At 43.1% G+C, this 18,647-nt stretch overlaps 1 protein-coding gene across 3 annotated transcripts in view; it reads right to left on the bottom strand.

Annotated features, from left to right (window-relative positions):
• Positions 1 to 1,155: 1,155 nt before the first annotated feature.
• Positions 1,156 to 18,647, bottom strand: part of arrb1 (arrestin beta 1) — a 182,961-nt gene continuing 165,469 nt past the window's right edge. For 2 of the 3 annotated variants that reach the window (XM_062974415.1, XM_062974413.1), the window contains exons 13-16: positions 11,827 to 11,850; positions 9,771 to 9,841; positions 8,508 to 8,559; positions 1,156 to 4,595 (exon numbers count right to left, since the gene is read on the bottom strand). In XM_062974415.1, coding sequence (XP_062830485.1) covers positions 4,484 to 4,595; positions 8,508 to 8,559; positions 9,771 to 9,841; positions 11,827 to 11,850 — 259 coding nt within the window. In that variant the 3' untranslated portion in view covers positions 1,156 to 4,483. The remainder of the gene's footprint in view (positions 4,596 to 8,507; positions 8,560 to 9,770; positions 9,842 to 11,826; positions 11,851 to 18,647) is intronic. The other variant, XM_062974414.1, reaches the window with a different exon arrangement.

Below are 18,647 nucleotides of genomic sequence, written 5' to 3'. Positions count from 1 at the left end.
ACCAATCAGAAATATTGTATATTCACAACCTTTAGGAAATAATATCCCCTGATGGCGCAGCATCTTAAAGCGCTGAGCTGCTGAACTTCTGGACTGAAAGGCCGCAGGTTTGAATTGGGGGAGCGGAGAGAGCCCCCACTGTTAGCTCCAGCTTCTGCCAACCCAGAAGTTCAAAAACATGCAAATGTGAGTGCATCAATTGGTACTGCTCCGGCGGGAAGGTAACGCCGCTCCATGCAGTCATCCCACATGACCTTGGAGGAGTCTACGGACAACGCCGGCTCTTCGGCTTAGAAATGGAGATGAGCACCAACCCCCAGAATCAGACATGACTGGACTTAATGTCTGGGGAAAACCTTTACCCTTGACCTTAACTACCACCAATTCCTCAATACTTTATTTCCCATACCACCAGACTTCGCCACAGCAACGCGTGGCCGGGCACAGCTAGTCTATATATATAAAAGGATAATGAAATTTCGGCCTAGGACAAAACAACAAAACTACACATCCCAGAAACACTAAACTTGGCAGCACAACCCCTCATCCATGCCTCTAGGTTGATACAACAAAAAGAAAAGAAAAATAAAGTCCTAATTAGAGGGAAAGGAATAATTGTTTTTATCCAATTGCTGCCAGTTAGAAGGCTAAGCTCCGCCCACTTGGTCTCCTAGCAACCCACTCAGCCCAGGGGACAGGCAGAGTTAGGCCTCATTTAGGCCTCTTCCACACTGCCTATAAAATTCAGATTATCTGATTTTAACTGGATTATATTCATCCAATGCTTTTGACACGAAATAAATAAATAAAAATAAATAAATAAATAAATAATAATAAATAAAACTGGATTATATGGCAGTGTAGACTCAAGGCCCTTCCACACAGCTATATTACCCATTTATAATGGACTTAATGTCAGGAGAAAACCTTAACCTTTACCTTAACTACCACCAACTCCTCAATACTTTATTTCCCATACTACTATACTTCGCCACAGCAACGCGTGGCCGGGCAAAGCTAGTGCATTATATGAGTTTACATTGATTCAAACCAGATTCAAACCACATTGCGTGGCAGTGTAGATCCAAACAGAGATTCAAGGAAGGGAAGCGACGCAAAGGCTTGTACTCACAATAAAGTCCCACTCTCTTTGGGTTTGGTTTTCCTTTTTTTATTATTATCATCATCATCATTTTAACCATCCGTTGGATTAATAAACTAGAATAATTTATCTGACAAAAACACAGAAAACGTCACAGAGTGGATGGAGGAAGCCAAGGTTTTCTCAAGGAACAGTACAAAGGAACCACGTTTACAAAAAGAGACCACGGAGCCTGACTTGGTGGGCTGGGGAGCAAAAGGCCACCCCTTCTCTCTTTTGGTGCGTCTACACTGTGGGATGAATGTGGTTTGGCACCAGTTTTGATGGCTATGGTTCAATGCTATGGGATCCTGGGAGTTGCCGTTTGGGGAGGATTCAATGCTTTGCAAAACTGCAACTCTCGTCATTCCGTATAGCATTAAGCCATGGCAATTAAAGTGGTGTCAAACTGCATTGACTCTGCAGTGTAGATGCGCCCTATTTGTGTCTCTTTCTCTTTCCCAATTATTCCCCAAAATGCTTGACATAAAAGTCAAGGGCACAAAATAACGGCGGAGATAATACCCCAGGAGACATTGCTACACCGAAATAACAAAGTCTCCTAATGCGATTCCTTACTTTTTGAGCCTAAAAGAGGCCTTAATGAGGTTGGATGGCCATCCGTTGGGAAGGTTTGAATGGTGTCTTCCTGCCTGGCAGAAGGGGGTTGGATTGGATGCCCTTTTGGGGGGGATCTATTCCAACTCAATCTATATATATAAAAGAGTGATGGCATCAAGGCAGTGGACAAAACAACAAAAGTAAACACACCACAACCTCGAAAATTGACAGCACAACCCCTCATCCATGCCTCTCGGTTGATACAACAAGAAGAAAAGAAAAATAAAGTCCTAATTAGAGGGAGAGAAATAATTGTTTTTATCCAATTGCTGCCAGTTAGAAGGCTAAGCTCCACTCACTTGGTCTCCTAGCAACCCACTCAGCCCAGGGCACCCTTTACCTTAACTACCACCAATTCCTCAATACTTTATTTCCCATACCACCATACTTCGCCACAGCAACGCGTGGCTGAGCACAGCTAGTAACACTATATAACATGATATTTGTTCCTGGGTTGTAAATGCTGTTTCCTAATTGGTTCTATCATCAAAACATGGGAAAAGTTTACGAAACTAACAAAACTTTGTTTCTGCGGGAGGGAGGCACGTCATTTCTCAAGAAATCTCTCATCAAGTCTCAACTAATTAAACATATGTGTTGTCGAAGGCTTTCACAGGTTGCTGTGAGTTTTCCAGGGTGTCTGGCCATGTTCCAGAAGCATTCTCTCCTGACGTTTCGCCCACATCTATGGTAGGCATCCTCAGAAGTTGTGAGGTCTGTTGGAATCTAGGCAAGTGAGGTTTATATATCTATGGAATGTCCAGGGTGTGTTGCAGTGAGTTTTCCAGGCTATATGGCCATGTTCCAGAAGCATTCTCTCCTGACGTTTCGCCCACATCTATGGCAGGCATCCTCAGAAGTTGTGAGGTCTGTTGGAAACTAGGCAAGTGGGGTTTATATATATACACCTGTGGAATAATGTCCAGGGTGGGAGAAAGAACTTTTTTGTCTGTGAATATTGCAATTGACCACCTTGATTAGCATTAAATAGCCTTGTAGCTTCAAAGCCTGCCTGGGGGAAATCTTTTGTTGGGAGGTGTTAGCTTGGAAGCTGCAAGGCTATTTAATGCTAAGCAAGGTGGCTGATCAGGTCCAGCTAACACCTCCCAACAAAGGATTCCCCCAGGCAAGAATATAATAATAATAATAATAATAATAATAATAATAATAATAATAATAATAATAATACAGTCCTAGACACTTGGGAAGAGTTCAACTTGTGATTTTGTGATATGAAATCCAGCATATCTATCTTGTTTGCTGTGTAATAATAATAATAATAATAATAATAATAATAATAATAATAATAATAATCTTTATTTTTGTATGCCGTCACCATCTCCCCGGAGGGACTTGCAGCGGCTTATATGGGGACAAGCCAAATCAGTCGCATTTACATCATAAAATATACAATCAAAACACAAGTATCAAACTAAAAACAGATTAAACAAACCATGGTTAAAGTAGCATAACTATAAAAACATTACAAAATTAACAATCATCCAAGAACCTCTAGGAAGCAGCCAGGCTTGGAAACTGCGAGGCTATTCAATGCTAATCAAGATGTCAAGATTGCAACATTGACATCTGCCTCCACCCTGGACATCATTCCACAGATATATAAACCCCACTTGTCTAGTTTCAAAACAGACCTCACAACCTCTGAGGATGCCTGCTATAGATGTGGGTGAAACGCCAGGAGAGAATGCTACTGGAACATGGCCAGACAGCCCGGAAAACTCACAGCAACCCACCCAGCAATTCAATATAGGCACAGAAACAAAGTTTCAGGAGTAGAAAAATGACTTTTAAAGTAACTACTGCACAATGAAACAGGAAATAACTTTTTCAAACCAGGAACAGAAAATGTTTCGAATCTGGTTACATAGTGTAATCTAGGATGAAGAATTGCATGAATGACTTCTGTCAATGCAAACTGATATTTTTCACTCCAAATTGGAAAGCAAAGCACTTTCCCCATCATGTGGTGTTCCACACATCCCAACAACATACATAAAACGCACACACAATTGTGTGTGGACGTGTCCAAGGGCGAGTTGGTCTACACAGCAGAATTAATGGTTCCGGGGCTGTGGCGCAGACGGGAGAGCAAGCCATTGCAATTAACTGCAATGAACCACTGACCAGGAGGTCATAAGTTCGAGGCCCGCTCGGAGCTATGTTGTTTGTCTTTGTCCTGTGTTAAAAAGGCATTGAATGTTTGCCTAATATATGTAATGTGATCCGCCCTGAGTCCCCTTCGGGGTGAGAAGGGCGGAATATAAATGATGTAAATAAAATAAATAATAAATTATAATGCAGTTCGGCACCTTTTTAATTGCTATAACGCGATGCTATGGGAGTAATTGTTTGATGAGATATTACAGGACTCTAATAGAGAAGGCCAAAAGAACCTTGTAAAACTACAACTCATAGGGCTCCGTAGCATTGAACAGTGGGAGTTAAAGTGGTGCCAAAAATTCATTTATTGTTTTGAGAGAGAGAAAGAGACAGAAATTTGTGTCTACACCAGGCCTGGGCCAACTTGGGCCCTCCGGGTGTTTTGGACTTCAACTCCCACCATTCCTAACAGCCTAACGGCTGTTAGGAATGGTGGGAGTTGAAGTCCAAAACACCCGGAGGGCCCAAGTTGGCCCAGGCCTGGTGTGGATGGACCCAAAGAGAGAAAGCGAGGCAGAGCGCTGGGAGAAGCTCTCCGGCTTATCTGTCGTTGAGCTGCGGGGAGTCCGTCCCGTCTTCTTCTTCCTCCTTCTCGTCCTTCATGCCCTTCAGCCGCTGCCGCGCAAAGTCCTCGAAGACAATGTCATCGTCACTAAGAAGAAAAGGAGACGGAAAGACAACGTGAATGAGAAAGAGAAGACAAACTTGGAGAAGATGCAGGGACATGTTCTTGTCAGGGTATTGTGTATTGTGAAATGTTAAATCTATCTGGGTTATTAGAAATGCCTTATGTGTTAGTTTTCGGCAAGGCATTCCAGTAGTTATGGAGTTAATGAGAGCCTGCTATGATTGACGTATCACAGGACCAATGGGGTCAAGTTTGTTTTGACCGGGACTTTCTTCTTGTCCTGTGGAATGCAGAGGAGTGTCTTCAGTGTGTGTGTGTGTGAGTTGCTTCGGCAAGAACACTCATGGAGAAAGGACTGATTTGCTCTATTTGTATATAGTTATGTAAATAACGATTTATTGCCGTTGATTTTCAACCGAACCCTCGTCTGCTGGAGTGTGTTTGACCACATGGGAAGACAGTCTGGAGAAGGAGGTGAGACCGGGATGATGTTTCTGGAATCCACTCTGCACCCCATCATCCCCTGACAGTTCTGTGCAACTTGACCCTAGCAATTAGCTGGAGGAACCTAGAGATCCCCAAGTAGAACACCGCTCTATGAATCCCTATAATCTGTCAATTTCAGAGCCAGGGCGTCAGGGTGCAAGTGGGTGGGTTTCTTCAACACCATTGATCAACAGCTCCGGACCAGCACCCTGATGAATTGGTGAATTTCTACCCTCACCAATTCCTCCAAAGTCAGACTCAAAGACATCTGCAGTCTGAAGTTCATCACTCGAAGCCGGCATTCTTCGGCTGAGTTCCTCTCTCACAGTACAACAGAGAGATAAGAAAGCACATTCCTTAGTCCGAAGGAAGTTCCAACCTCCAAGGCCGGAAATCATGTCTCATAGGTCACAGCAGGCTGTCAGTCAAACTGTCCTGCTGTTAACTGTTTCATTGATGAAACACTCACTTGCAAAACAGCAGAAACACTTGATTTACATTTCATATACACACAACCAAAAATCCAACATAATCCTCCGGTGTAAAAATATGTCTTGAATGTGGGGATTTGTAAAAAGGCATCATGATATAATGGGTTCACTGGAAAGGCATGTGTCAACAGCTGATTGGATGAGCCAGTTAGGAGCCAGAATTCTGATTGGCTGCTGTCTCTAGCTTGCCACTGAGACAAATGGTTTTAACTGCAAGGCTGTTGTATGTTTTCCGGGCTGTCTGGCCATGTTCCAGAAGTATTGTCTCCTGACATTTTGCCTACATCTATGGCAGGCATCCTCAGAAGTTGTGAGGTTTTAACTGCCACTTTCACCTCAGAGAGTGAAGAGAGTGCTGACTGGAAATAGTCAGGAAGGAAATGGCTGCCAACTGATCATTTCTAAGGCATGAATCATATTTAAAAACTGTTTTAAAAGGACTGTTTATTTCTGTCCTCTGTGTGAATTCAGAGAGACTGCTGTATATATTGTTGCCCTGTTTGACCTTTTGAACTGAAGTAAAGTTACTGTTACTTGTTGCACAATGCTAACTGACACTTCTATTATACTGCAGGGTATATTTTGGCTCAGTAACAGTGGTAATGCTTCTATTTATTTACATTTACAATCTCTAACATGGAAGACCTAGAGATTTCTAAACAGGACTCCACTCTGGTGAAGTGTGATTTGTATAAGAATGAAGTTTAAGGAAGTTCTTTCAAAATGTGAAAAAATGAGACTAGAGCTGAAAGGAGAAATTGGAGGATTTGAAAAGAAAGCTGAAGCTCTTGGCTAGTCCAAACAGCAGCACAAGGGTTTCAGATAGGCAATTGAGGAGATGGAAGTAGGGGAAAGGTTCAAGAGGAGGGCTTGACGGCCTGCAAGGATGAGTGAAGAAAGCCTAGAAGAGAAAAATATCAGCTGAATATGAGAACTCAGCAGGAAGGAGGGAGAGAGAAGGTGAAGGTAAGTGACACAAAAGTAATGCAAGCTGCTGAAAAATCCTTGTGCCTGATTATAAGAGGGAGAACAGAAAAGTTCACTGAGTTGAACTATTGGCAAGGAAAACTAGAGATCCTTGGGGGGATGTTCACTACAGCTTGATTTCTGATCAGAGCAAAACTGAGAGTGACCAGCAAAGGAAAATCTGTGCCGCGAGGCTGAGATGCAACTCATAGTAAGAACTTTTTGGACATGCGCAAAGTTCAGTGAACTTTTCTGGGTTGTTGTATGTCTTTCGGGCTGTGTGGCCATGTTCCAGAAGCATTGAACACACTTCACCAGAGTGGAGTCCTGTTTAGAAATCTCTAGGTCTTCCATGTTAGAGATTGTAAATGTAAATAAATAGAAGCATTACCACTGTTACTGAGCCAAAATATACCCTGCAGTATAATAGAAGTGTCAGTTAGCATTGTGCAACAAGTAACAGTAACTTTACTTCAGTTCAATGCTTCTGGAACATGGCCACACAGCCCGAAAGACATACAACAACCCAGAAAAGTTCACTGAACTTTGCGCATGTCCAAAAAGTTCTTACTATGAGTTGCATCTCAGCCTCGCGGCACAGATTTTCCTTTGCTGGTCACTCTCAGTTTTGCTCTGATCAGAAATCAAGCTGTAGTGAACATCCCCCCAAGGATCTCTAGTTTTCCTTGCCAATAGCTAGAGGAATAAGGTCTGGATTCTAGTCCAAACTTTAAAGCATTAATGCAAAGTGCTAGAGTCCATCTTTGCAAATTGGCATAGCACTTTGGATAGCTCATTTCAATTTCGGACTAAAACCCTGAACTGATCTTCCGTCCCATTGATGAAGAAGCAACTGACTGCTAATGGGTGCGATGTTGTGGTTCAAAGTGTTGGAGCTTTAAATTTGGACTAAAAAACAGAGTGGATTGATCATCCCACTGACTGCTAATGGGTGTGATGCTGCAGTTCAAGGCTTGACCTTTCAATGTCAGACTAAAAAGCAGAACAGATCTACTTTTCCACTGATGCAATAGCCACTGACCGTGAATGGGTATGATGCTGTGCAATAGCCACTGACTGTTTCTGGTGTTGCACATTTCAACTTTGGACTAAAACCCAGAGCAGATCTACTTTGCTTGCTGTTGCAATAGCCACTGATTATGAATGGGTTTGACGCTGCATTTCCGGTGTTGGACTTCTCAACTTCAGACTAAAACCCAGAGTGGATCTACTTTCCCACTTGTGCAATAGCCACTGACTGTTTCCGGTGTTGCACCTTTCAACTTTGGACTAAAACTCAGAGCGAAATAGGCACTGACCGTGAATGGGTATGATGCTGTTTTTCCAGTGTTGGTACCTTTCAACTTCAGACTAAAATCCAGCGTGGATATACTTTCCCACCTATGAAATAGCCACTGACTGTGAATTGGTATGATGCTGCATTTCCAGTGTTGGGTCTATCAACTTTGGACTAAACCCAGAGCGGATCTACCATCCCACTAAATACTCAAACTTGGACTATCCAGTCTCAACTCTCTGGATGACTTTAAACCCGCCATGTTCTTGGCCCGTCCTACCTTACAGGGCTGTTGTGCCCGGTTGGACCCCCTTGAGGACATCAGAAGAAAGAACACAAAGGCAACTTTATACACAACAACAAGACATGCACACAAGACAACCGTCGATAGAGAAGAAGGGCTCTTACTGTCTTTTTCCTGCTTCACGGTGCGCATGCATAACAAGGAGATGTGACCATGCAAACAGAGGAGAGGGGAGAGAAGAAACGTGCCGAGTTAGACGCCAAAGTGTTAGAGACCCACAGATTAACACAATGAAACATGGAGAAGCCAATGATGGATTGATGATGGATTAGTCGGTTAGTGAATGACAGGCGGAGGAGGAATGGAGCGTTGAAAGGCGGAGCCGTGCGCAAATGATGTGGCATCCCCATGCAAGCCCTCCTTTTCCCCCAAAACACCCCGGTTGCGCTTACTTTGTGTCAAGCTCTATGAGATTTGTGTCAATGGGAGCTTCGTTCTCTGGAACTGAACACAGGGAATCAAGGCAAAAGGGATTAGTTTCGTTAAGATGTTCCCATTTCCCCATTGTGAGCATTGCAGAGCCATAGTTCTGATGGAGATCCATCAAGGATGCAAGCTAATTTCAGGAGGAAAATCATCATCTCCATTAGAGTAGGCCCTTTGAATCAATTCTTCAATGGGACCCAAGTAGTCTTTAGTTTTGAATATGTTTATAGGTATTGAGTTGTATTGAAATGCTTTGAGTCTCCTTGTGGAGAGAAAATGTAGGGTGCAAATAAACATCATGACAACAACAACATGGAGGTCAATCCCACCCATCCCTTGGATCGAGCCCAAACATTCCCATGGGAAGCCCACTCCCCATATGAATCTTTTGAAATGCTGATATTTAAGAGTGCAATAAGACCGTAGCTTATTATGTTGGTTCTTCAACAGATGAGCCAACAGCCTCAAGTCTATCGCTAGAGTAGATCCAGGCAGAAGTTTTGGGGACATCTCCTTTCTGCAGCACTGACATAATCTGCATTCATTCTACAGTGTAGAGCAAGCTTGGGCAAAATTTGGCCCTCTGGGTGTTTTGGACTCCAACTCCCACCATTCCTAACAGCCTCAGACCCCTTCCTTTTCCCTCTCAGCCCTTCCACTGAGGTCTGATGCAAACTGCTAACAAAAAGGAGTCCTGTGTCTGAACATGCTCAGTACAATCACAAGACTACAACTTAAGCGGCTGAGGGAGAAAAGGAAAGGGACTGAGGCTGTTAGGAATGGTGGGAGTTGGAGTCCAAATCATCTGGAGGCCCAAAGTTTGCCCATGCCTGCTCCAACAAGTTCAGGACCTTGGAGAGCTCCTTGGAAGCTACCCAAACCTGTGATGGATCCGCTGCCTTATTGGCATGGGTTCCACCAGTGGCTGCTGGTTTGTGGGATTCTGGGAGTTGTAGTCCATGGCTAAACTTAAAATCTCAGCAACATGTTCCTAGAACATTCCATAAAACATCTGGCTCCATGGTCAACATTCAAATTCATTGCACCCATCTCCAATGCCGGACTTTCCTCCAAAATCTTCGTTCTCTTAGACAGCAGAATGAGACCCCTCTGGGAGTTGTAGTTTGGTGAGGCACCGTCACTCGTTGGAAGGGAAGAGAAGGCCAGGGACCTTTCAAAACTACAACTCCCAGGGTTCCATAGCACAACATAGGGAGGATTCAACTCACCGTCTCGGTGCAAGGGCTCCTCCTTCGGCTTGGGGTGCATCAGGGTGAAGGGCAGCTCCACAGCCACGTCGCTGGAAAACAAGACAGGAATTGAACTTCTGGGGTTATTCTTTTTATAGTCATACACTTTTTAATTTCGTTTTCACACTTTTATATCATAAAAGTTGGGGGAAAGGCAAAGGAAAGTATAATGAGCTGATGATGGAGTTCTGTTAGTAAGTGAGGCCTATCCATAAGTCTAATGTACGTCCAAGAATGAGGAAGGGAGGGTATTGTTATACATATTTCTATTTTTTAAGCAGTTTCTTCATAAGCTTTTTGACACTAATGTTGGAGAATGGTCCCTGGTCAAGGTGATCTCTGGTCAAGTGGTCCATGGTCAAGGAGGTCCCTGGTCAAGGAGGTCCCTGGTCAAGGTGGTCCCTGGTCAAGGAGGTCCCTGGTCAAGGTGGTCCCTGGTCAAGGTGGTCCCTGGTCAAGGTGGTCCTTGGTCAAGGTGGTCCCTGGTCAAGGTGGTCTGTGGTCTGTGGTCAAGGTGGTCCCTGGTTAAGGTGGACCCTGGTCAAAGCGGTCCCTGGTCAAAGCAGTCCCTGATCAAGCTGGACCCGGGTTAAGGTGATCTCTGGTCAAGTGGTCCCTCGTCAAGGTGCTTCTTGGTCAAGGTGGTCCCTGGTCAAGGCGGTCCCTGGTCAAGGCAGTCCCTGGTCAAGGTGAACCCTGGTCAAATCGGTCCCTGGTCAAGGTGGTCCCTGGTCAAGGTATTCTCTGGTCAAGTTGGTCCCTGGTCAAGGTGGTCCCTGGTCAAGTAGTTCCTGGTCGAGGTATTCTCTGGTCAAGATGGTCTCTGGACAAGGAGGTTCCTAGTTAAGGAGGTCCCTAGTCAAGGCAGTCCCTGCTCAAGGTGGTCCTTAGTCAAGGTGGTCCCTGGTCAAGGTGGTCCCTGGTCAAAGCAGTCCCTGGTCAAGCTGGACCCTGGTCAAGGTGATCTCTGGTCAAGGTGAACCCTGGTCAAATCGGTCCCTGGTCAAGGTGGTCCCTGGTCAAGGTATTCTCTGGTCAAGTTGGTCCCTGGTCAAGGTGGTCCCTGGTCAAGTAGTTCCTGGTCGAGGTATTCTCTGGTCAAGATGGTCTCTGGACAAGGAGGTTCCTAGTTAAGGAGGTCCCTAGTCAAGGCAGTCCCTGCTCAAGGTGGTCCTTAGTCAAGGTGGTCCCTGGTCAAGGTGGTCCCTGGTCAAGGCGGTCCCTGGTCAAGGTGGACCCTGGTCAAAGTGGTCCCTGGTCAAAGCAGTCCCTGGTCAAGCTGGACCCTGGTCAAGGTGATCTCTGGTCAAGGTGGTCACTGGTCAAAGTGGTCCCTGGTCAAGGTAGTCCATGGTCAAGTGGTCCTTGGTCAAGGTGGTCCCTGGTCAAGGTGGTCCATGGTCAAGGTGAACCCTGGTCAAGGTGGTCCCAGATCAAGGTGGTCCCTGGTCAAGGTGGACCCTGGTCAAAGCGGTCCCTGGTCCAGGCTTTCCCTGGTCAAGGTGGTCCTTGGTCAAGGTGGTCCATGGTCAAGGTGGTCTCTGGTCAAGGGGGTGCCTGGTCAAGGCAGTCCATGGTTAAATGTTCCCTGGTCAAGGTGGTCCTTGGTCAAAAAAAGGTTGGGAACCATTTTTCCAGGTCTATTGCTCATCCTATAATTTTATCCCATTGAATATTTGTTCGTCGATGGTGTAATCTTTCCAAAGAAACTGATACTTTTCCCCGATTTGTTTTTTTTTTTTTTATCGGCCATAATATATTTCATTGGTTCTCCAGCTCTTGCATTCCTCCCTTTTTTGTGTGTAATCAAACCTCTGGTGTTATTTCATTCTGTCCTAATAATGATGATGATGATGAAGATGTTACAAAATAATAATAATAATAAATTACAAAGCCCAGATGTTAAGGAAATGATTGGGATGGGAGTTTTTAGAACAATGCAAGTGATGATAGAGGTGAGGGAATGTGATCATGCATGAATAGGGGGTTTGGGACCACGTTCGGCCGCAGCAAGCAAGGGATTTCGGGGCGTTACCTGGATGCCAGGTCTCCCAGGAGGCTGGTGTGGTTGGCAAAGGAGATGAGAGAATTAGTACAGAGGCTCCAAGCATCCAATGTGCAGATAAAGGGGTCAGAAAAGCCTTTGAAGGGTCAGCATCCAAGCCCTACAAGTCCTACGAGACCCGTTTTTGGGGCCAAATAGGGGCCAACTTGGGCCCTCCAGGTGTTTTGGACTACAACTCCCACAATTCCTAACAGCCGGTAGGCTGTTAGGAATTGTGGGAGTTGTAGTCCAAAACACCTGGAGGGCCCAAGTTGGCCCATGCCTGATCTAGAAGCCACAGGTATTATGAAGTCCTTGCAAAACTACTGTATATACTCGAGTATAAGCCTAGTTTTTCAGCCCTTTTTTTAAGACCGAAAAAGCCCCCCTCGGCTTATACTCGGGTGAGGGTCCTGGTTGGCTTATATTCGGGTCGGCTTATACTCGAGAAGATATGGTACATTTATTATTTTTCTCTATTATTATTATTGGTATTATTACATTTATTATTTTTCTCTATTATTGTTGCTACTACAGTAGAGTCTCACTTATCCAAGTGATAAGCAGATATCTTGGATAATAAGGAAAGATTAAGGAAAAGCCTATTAAACATCGAATTAGGTTATGATTTTACAAATTAAGCACCAAAACATCATGTTATACAACAAATTTGACAGAAAAGCAGTTGAACACACAGTAATGTTATGTTGTAATTACTGTATTTACGAATTTAGCACCAAAATATCACGATATATTGAAAACATTGACTACAAAAATGGCTTGGATAATCCAGAAACTTGGATAAGCGAGGCTTGGATGAGACTCTACTGTATTATGTTTATTTTACTCTATTTTTATTATTATTATTAATACATTTATTATTTTACTCTGATCTTATTATGATTATTATTGCATTTACTATTTTCCTGTATTTATTATTGCATGTATTATTTTCCTGTAATATTTATTATCATTATTATTACATGTATTATTTTACTCTATTATTATTAAAAGGATACATAAGCACATTTACATGGAAGAAGATGAGAATCATGATTTGATCAGAGCTGGACGGTCTCATCTTAAATTTGAGCTTTATGTAAATACAGTAATACATTTATTATTTCACTCTGATAATATTATTATTATTCTTATTATTATTACTATTGCATTTACTATTTTACTCTATTTATTATTACATGTATTATTTGCCTGTAATAATAATAATAATAATAATAATAATTATTATTATTATTATTATTATTATTAAATGTATTATTTCACTCTGATCTTATTATGATTATTATTGCATTTACTATTTTCCTGTATTTATTATTGCATGTATTATTTTCCTGTATTATTTATTATCATTATTATTACATGTATTATTTTACTCTATTATTATTAAAAGGATACATAAGCACATTTACATTGAAGAAGATGAGAATAATGATTGGATCAAAGTTGGACAGTCTTATCTTAAATTTGAGCTTTATGTAAATACAGTAATACATTTATTATTTCACTCTGATATTATTATTATTATTATTATTATTATTATTATTATTATTATTATTATTACTATTGCATTTACTATTTTACTCTATTTATTATTACATGTATTATTTGCCTGTAATAATAATAATAATAATAATAATAATAATAATAATAATAATAATTAGATGTATTATTTCACTCTGATCTTATTATGATTATTATTGCATTTACTATTTTCCTGTATTTATTATTGCATGTATTATTTTCCTGTATTATTTATTATCATTATTATTACATGTATTATTTTACTCTATTATTATTAAAAGGATACATAAGCACATTTACATGGAAGAAGATGAGAATCATGATTTGATCAGAGCTGGACGGTCTTATCTTAAATTTGAGCTTTATGTAAATACAGTAATACATTTATTATTTCACTCTGATATTATTATTATTATTATTATTATTATTATTACTATTGCATTTACTATTTTACTCTATTTATTATTACATGTATTATTTGCCTGTAATAATAATAATAATAATTACATTTATTATTTCACTCTGATCTTATTATGATTATTATTGCATTTACTATTTTCCTGTATTTATTATTGCATGTATTATTTTCCTGTATTATTTATTATCATTATTATTACATGTATTATTTTACTCTATTATTATTAAAAGGATACATAAGCACATTTACATGGAAGAAGATGAGAATAACGATTTGATCAGAGCTGGACAGTCTTATCTTAGATTTGAGCTTTATGTAAATATTCAGAAACATTTAACCTACTGATTCCTCAATTAATGTAATTTTATTGGTATCTGTTTTTATTTCTGAAATTTACCATCCTCGGCTTATACTGGAGTCCCAGTTTTTTTGTAGTAAAATTAGATGCCTCGGCTTATATTCGGGTCGGCTTATACTCGAGTATATACAGTACATCATCACCCCAATTTAATGCCCCTTATCTATAGACCAGAAAACTTGTCCCTTATTTGATGGACAGGAACATGTCCCTTATAAGGCTAGCAAATGGCCCTTTGTTAATAAAGTTGTCACTTATTTAAGGGCTAGAAAGTTTGTCTCTTTATAGTACAGGCAATTGCTTCTCATTATAATGGCAGTCGCTTATTTAGAATCTCATTATAATGGCAGTAGCTTATTTAGAATCGAAAAACTTGTCTTTTATTGTTATGATTGAGCCTCGTGGCTCTGTTTCTGACAGGCGTGGACGTAAGACTCCTCGAGAGTCGGATACTCTCGAGGAGCGAGAGAGAAAAAGACTGCGAGACATATTTGCAGCACCATCTGACGAAGAGTCTTTCGAAGGGTTTACGGAGAGAATGGAGGAAGGGCTGGTTAGCTCAGAGGAGGATGAGATGGATTGGACTCGGGTAAGGGAGGAATTGGGGGCCACTGGCCATGATGGGGCAGAAGATGAATGGGGACCTTCAGGATTAGACCCATGGCTTAGCTGGAGGGATGGGACGGGATCCACAGCTGGAGATGCTGTTGGGCGTAGTCAGAGGTGTTCCAGCTCTGACGAGGAAAGTGATGAGGAAACGCCCGGGTTAAGGAGGACAGCTGACAGTGATGAAGATTTGTAACTGGCATAAAATGGGGCTTGGGAGCAATTGCAAATTGCGTCGGGCAAGGTAATCTGGGCAAACGCTTGGGATTCGTGTGTGTGTGTGGGACGCTTCCCTGAAGACTTGTGTACTTTCCTGTGCTGAGACGTAAGTTGATTGGAATCCAGGGTCAGACGGCGGGAGGGATTGTGTGGGCATTTGTTTGTGCAAACCTGTGCTTACTCTTATTAGCTTGACCTTCCGTCGTCTTCTTGACGGACGCCATCTCCTGCTTTGAGAACTCGGACTGAACTGACCACGGCTTGTCTTCCCCCCTTCTTGGACTTGGAAAAACTACAAACGTCTGCTTCTGGCTTTGATCTACGGAACGGAACTGGTCTACTCTACTGCTAAAATCCCTGGCTGAATTGTTCGTGTTGGAATCCTGTCTGCTGTGTGTGTGTGTGGGAGCGACGCAAGTTACTCTAAACACAGTGTTGGCAGCAGAGAGGAATCTGCTGCCAATTAGTTGCATTCTTTATCTTTTGTTCCTTGGCTTTCGTTTTGTTTATACCCAGGCTGAAGAAAGCAGTTTGTTTTTACCCGGATTAAACTCCGGTTTAATCCGGTTTATCTTTTGAACATTTACTTTTGCCCCTTTTTGCTCCTAAAGGCAAAAATTGCCTGGCCCTTGTGTTTTACGGGCATTTTTGAGTTCTGTAATCTAATAAACTCTGTTACTTTGAATCTTGTGGCGTTCTGTCCTTGACAGATTGCCCGACGCCCATAAAAGGTTTATTGCAGCAATAAACCCGTCAGGAAGACGATGGATGAGTTAAGAGCCAAATTAGACCAATTGCAAACGGCTTTTACCGTTAGCCAAACCGCTCATGCCGTGAAAGGACATGTTTTGACTCCTGAACGCTTTGACGGAACCAGGTGCAAGTTGCCAACCTTTTTGGCACAAGTGGAGCTTTATTTTTCTCAGCTCAGTGCTCATGCTTTTCCCACAGACACTAGCAAGGTGGCCTTTATTTTGAGTTTGTTGACCGGTCCCGCAGGACAATGGGCCACTAATTTAATTTTGGGAAATGACCCAGTCAAGGACAATTTGAATAATTTCAAAAAGTTGTTAACTGATACTTTTGGGGATCCTCTCCGCACGGAGAACGCTGGGTGGGCTCTGTATCGGTTGAAACAGGGAAAGGGGACTGTTTTGGATTACTTGAATAAGTTTAACCTGTATCGCCACCAGCTGGATTGGGGGGAAAATGCATTCATGCTTTTATTTACTGCCGGGTTAAATGATATGCTCCAGGATGAACTAGCACGCTTGGAGCCGGCTGAAAGCTGGGACGCCTTAGTAGCTAAGGTGCTGCGTTTAGACGCAAGGTTCGAGGCTCGTAAACACTCAAAAGCAATGTGTGCGCCACCCATGCATGTAACCAGGGCACCTGTGGTGATGGGGGAAGAGCCCATGGAGCTTGGGGTCTTTAAAAAGCTGTCTACAGAGGAAAAGAGCCGTAGGAGGCAGCTGGGCTTGTGTTTGTACTGTGGGAATGCTGGGCATTTTGCCAAAAGTTGTAATGTGAAACCTTCCCAGCTTTCGGGAAAAGGCCAGCCCTAGTGCGACGTGAGTCCAACGCACTAGGGCTCCTCAAGCAGTCAACTGAGGGGAGGAAGCATGTTTTCGTACCCATTACATTATCTGTTGGGGGAAGGGAACTTGTTTCTACTCTGGCACTGCTGGACTCAGGGGCCACGGTCTCCTATGTAGATATTGAGTTTGCTAAGAAGCATGGCATTCCTAAGGTGCGCAAAGCATGCGACGTGTGGGTGGAAGGAGCAGATGGGAGACTGCTGGAGACTGGGGTGGTTAACCAGGAAACCTCAGCAGTAACGTGGGAGGTGCAGGGAGTAACGGGAACGTTTGTGTGGGATATTACGAGCTTGCCTAGATATGATGTGATCCTGGGGATGGATTGGCTAGCTGTAGTAAACCCACAAGTAGATTGGGCAACACGTAAAGTGATTTTAAAGAGGCAGGATTGTTGCACTCTAAATGTTACTCATTCTGATATGGAGGGAGTGCCTGCTGAGTATGGGGAGTTCTCTGATGTATTTTGTAAAAAAGAAGCGGACAAATTACCACCGCACAGGCCATATGATTGCGCCATCAAGTTGGCAGAAGGTGCGAAACTGCCAGCAGGGAGGCTGTATGCCTTGACTGTACCGGAAAGGCAAGCTTTGCGGGAGTTTCTAGATGAAAATTTAGCCAAGGGGTTTATTCGCCCATCTAGTTCTCCAACTGCGGCACCAGTATTCTTTGTAGCCAAAAAGACTGGGGAACTTAGGCTGGTCTGCGACTATCGGATCCTAAACAAATACACCATTCGGGATAGGTACCCGCTCCCTTTAATCTCGGAACTGTTATCAAGGGTGCAAGGGGCTAAGGTCTTTACCAAGCTTGACCTGCGGGGGGCCTATAACTTAATCCGTATACGGGAAGGGGATGAATGGAAGACGGCATTTAACACGTGTTTCGGATGCCACGAGTTCCGAGTCATGCCTTTTGGGCTTTGTAATGCTCCTGCGGTCTTCCAGAGGTTCATGAACGATGTGTTCAGGGACCTAATTGACCAATTTTTAGTGATTTATTTGGATGATATCTTGATTTTTTCTAAGGACGAGAAAGAACATCGTCAACATGTCAAGCAGGTTCTGCACCGACTGCGGGCTAATGGGCTTTTCGCCAAGGCTTCCAAGTGCGTCTTTCATGTGCCTGAAGTGGAGTTCCTAGGTCATGTAGTGTCAGGTAGGGAACTTAAAATGGACCCACATAAGGTTGACGCCGTCAACTCATGGCAGGAGCTGAAGACTAAGAAGGATGTACAAAGGTTCTTAGGTTTCGCTAATTACTACCGGGAGTTTATTCCGAATTTTGCAAAGCTCACGGTACCTTTGACGCAGCTTCTGCGCAAGAAACAGCCATTTGTGTGGGGGCGGGAAGCTCACGAGGCGTTTTTACAACTTAAGTCTAGTTTTCAATCGGACAACATACTAACCCATCCTGATGTTGACAAACCGTTCGTGGTAGAAGCGGACGCTTCTAGCTACGCGTTGGGGGCTGTATTGTCTCAGAAGGATTCCTCAGGGACCTTGCGTCCCTGTGGATTTTACTCGCGGCAACTAACACCCTTCGAGCAGAACTATACCATATGGGAGAAGGAGTTGTTGGCGATTAAGGTGGCGTTTGAGGTGTGGCGGCACTGGCTTGAAGGGGCACGGCATCAGATCGTGGTCAGGTCTGATCATAAGAACTTAGAGCACTTGCAAACAGCAAAGAAGTTAAACCAGCGTCAAATCCGCTGGGCTTTGTTTTTCTCCAGGTTTAACTTCAAGGTGCAGTTCGTGGAGGGGAAGGCAAACTTGCGGGCCGATGCTTTATCCCGCAAGCCAGAATTTAAGACCAATGAGCAGGTAGTATGTCAGACCATCTTGCCTACTGCCTCGCTGTGTGTTGTAGATAATGAGCTCGGGTTACATGATCAGATCCTTGAGGCTCAGAAAGATGATGTGTGGACACAAGAGCAACTGATGCTGCTCTCAGCAGGTAACCGTACCATACTGCCGCATCTCCAAGATCAAGACGGGGTATTGGTGCGTAGGGGGCAGGTTTACGTACCAGTGGGGGCCCTCAGGTTGGAGGTGATTAGAGCCCACCATGACGA

This window comes from Anolis carolinensis, chromosome 3, assembly GCF_035594765.1.
Source record: "Anolis carolinensis isolate JA03-04 chromosome 3, rAnoCar3.1.pri, whole genome shotgun sequence".
Lineage (NCBI taxonomy): Eukaryota > Metazoa > Chordata > Lepidosauria > Squamata > Dactyloidae > Anolis > Anolis carolinensis.
This window is presented reverse-complemented; position numbering and strand designations above follow the sequence as displayed.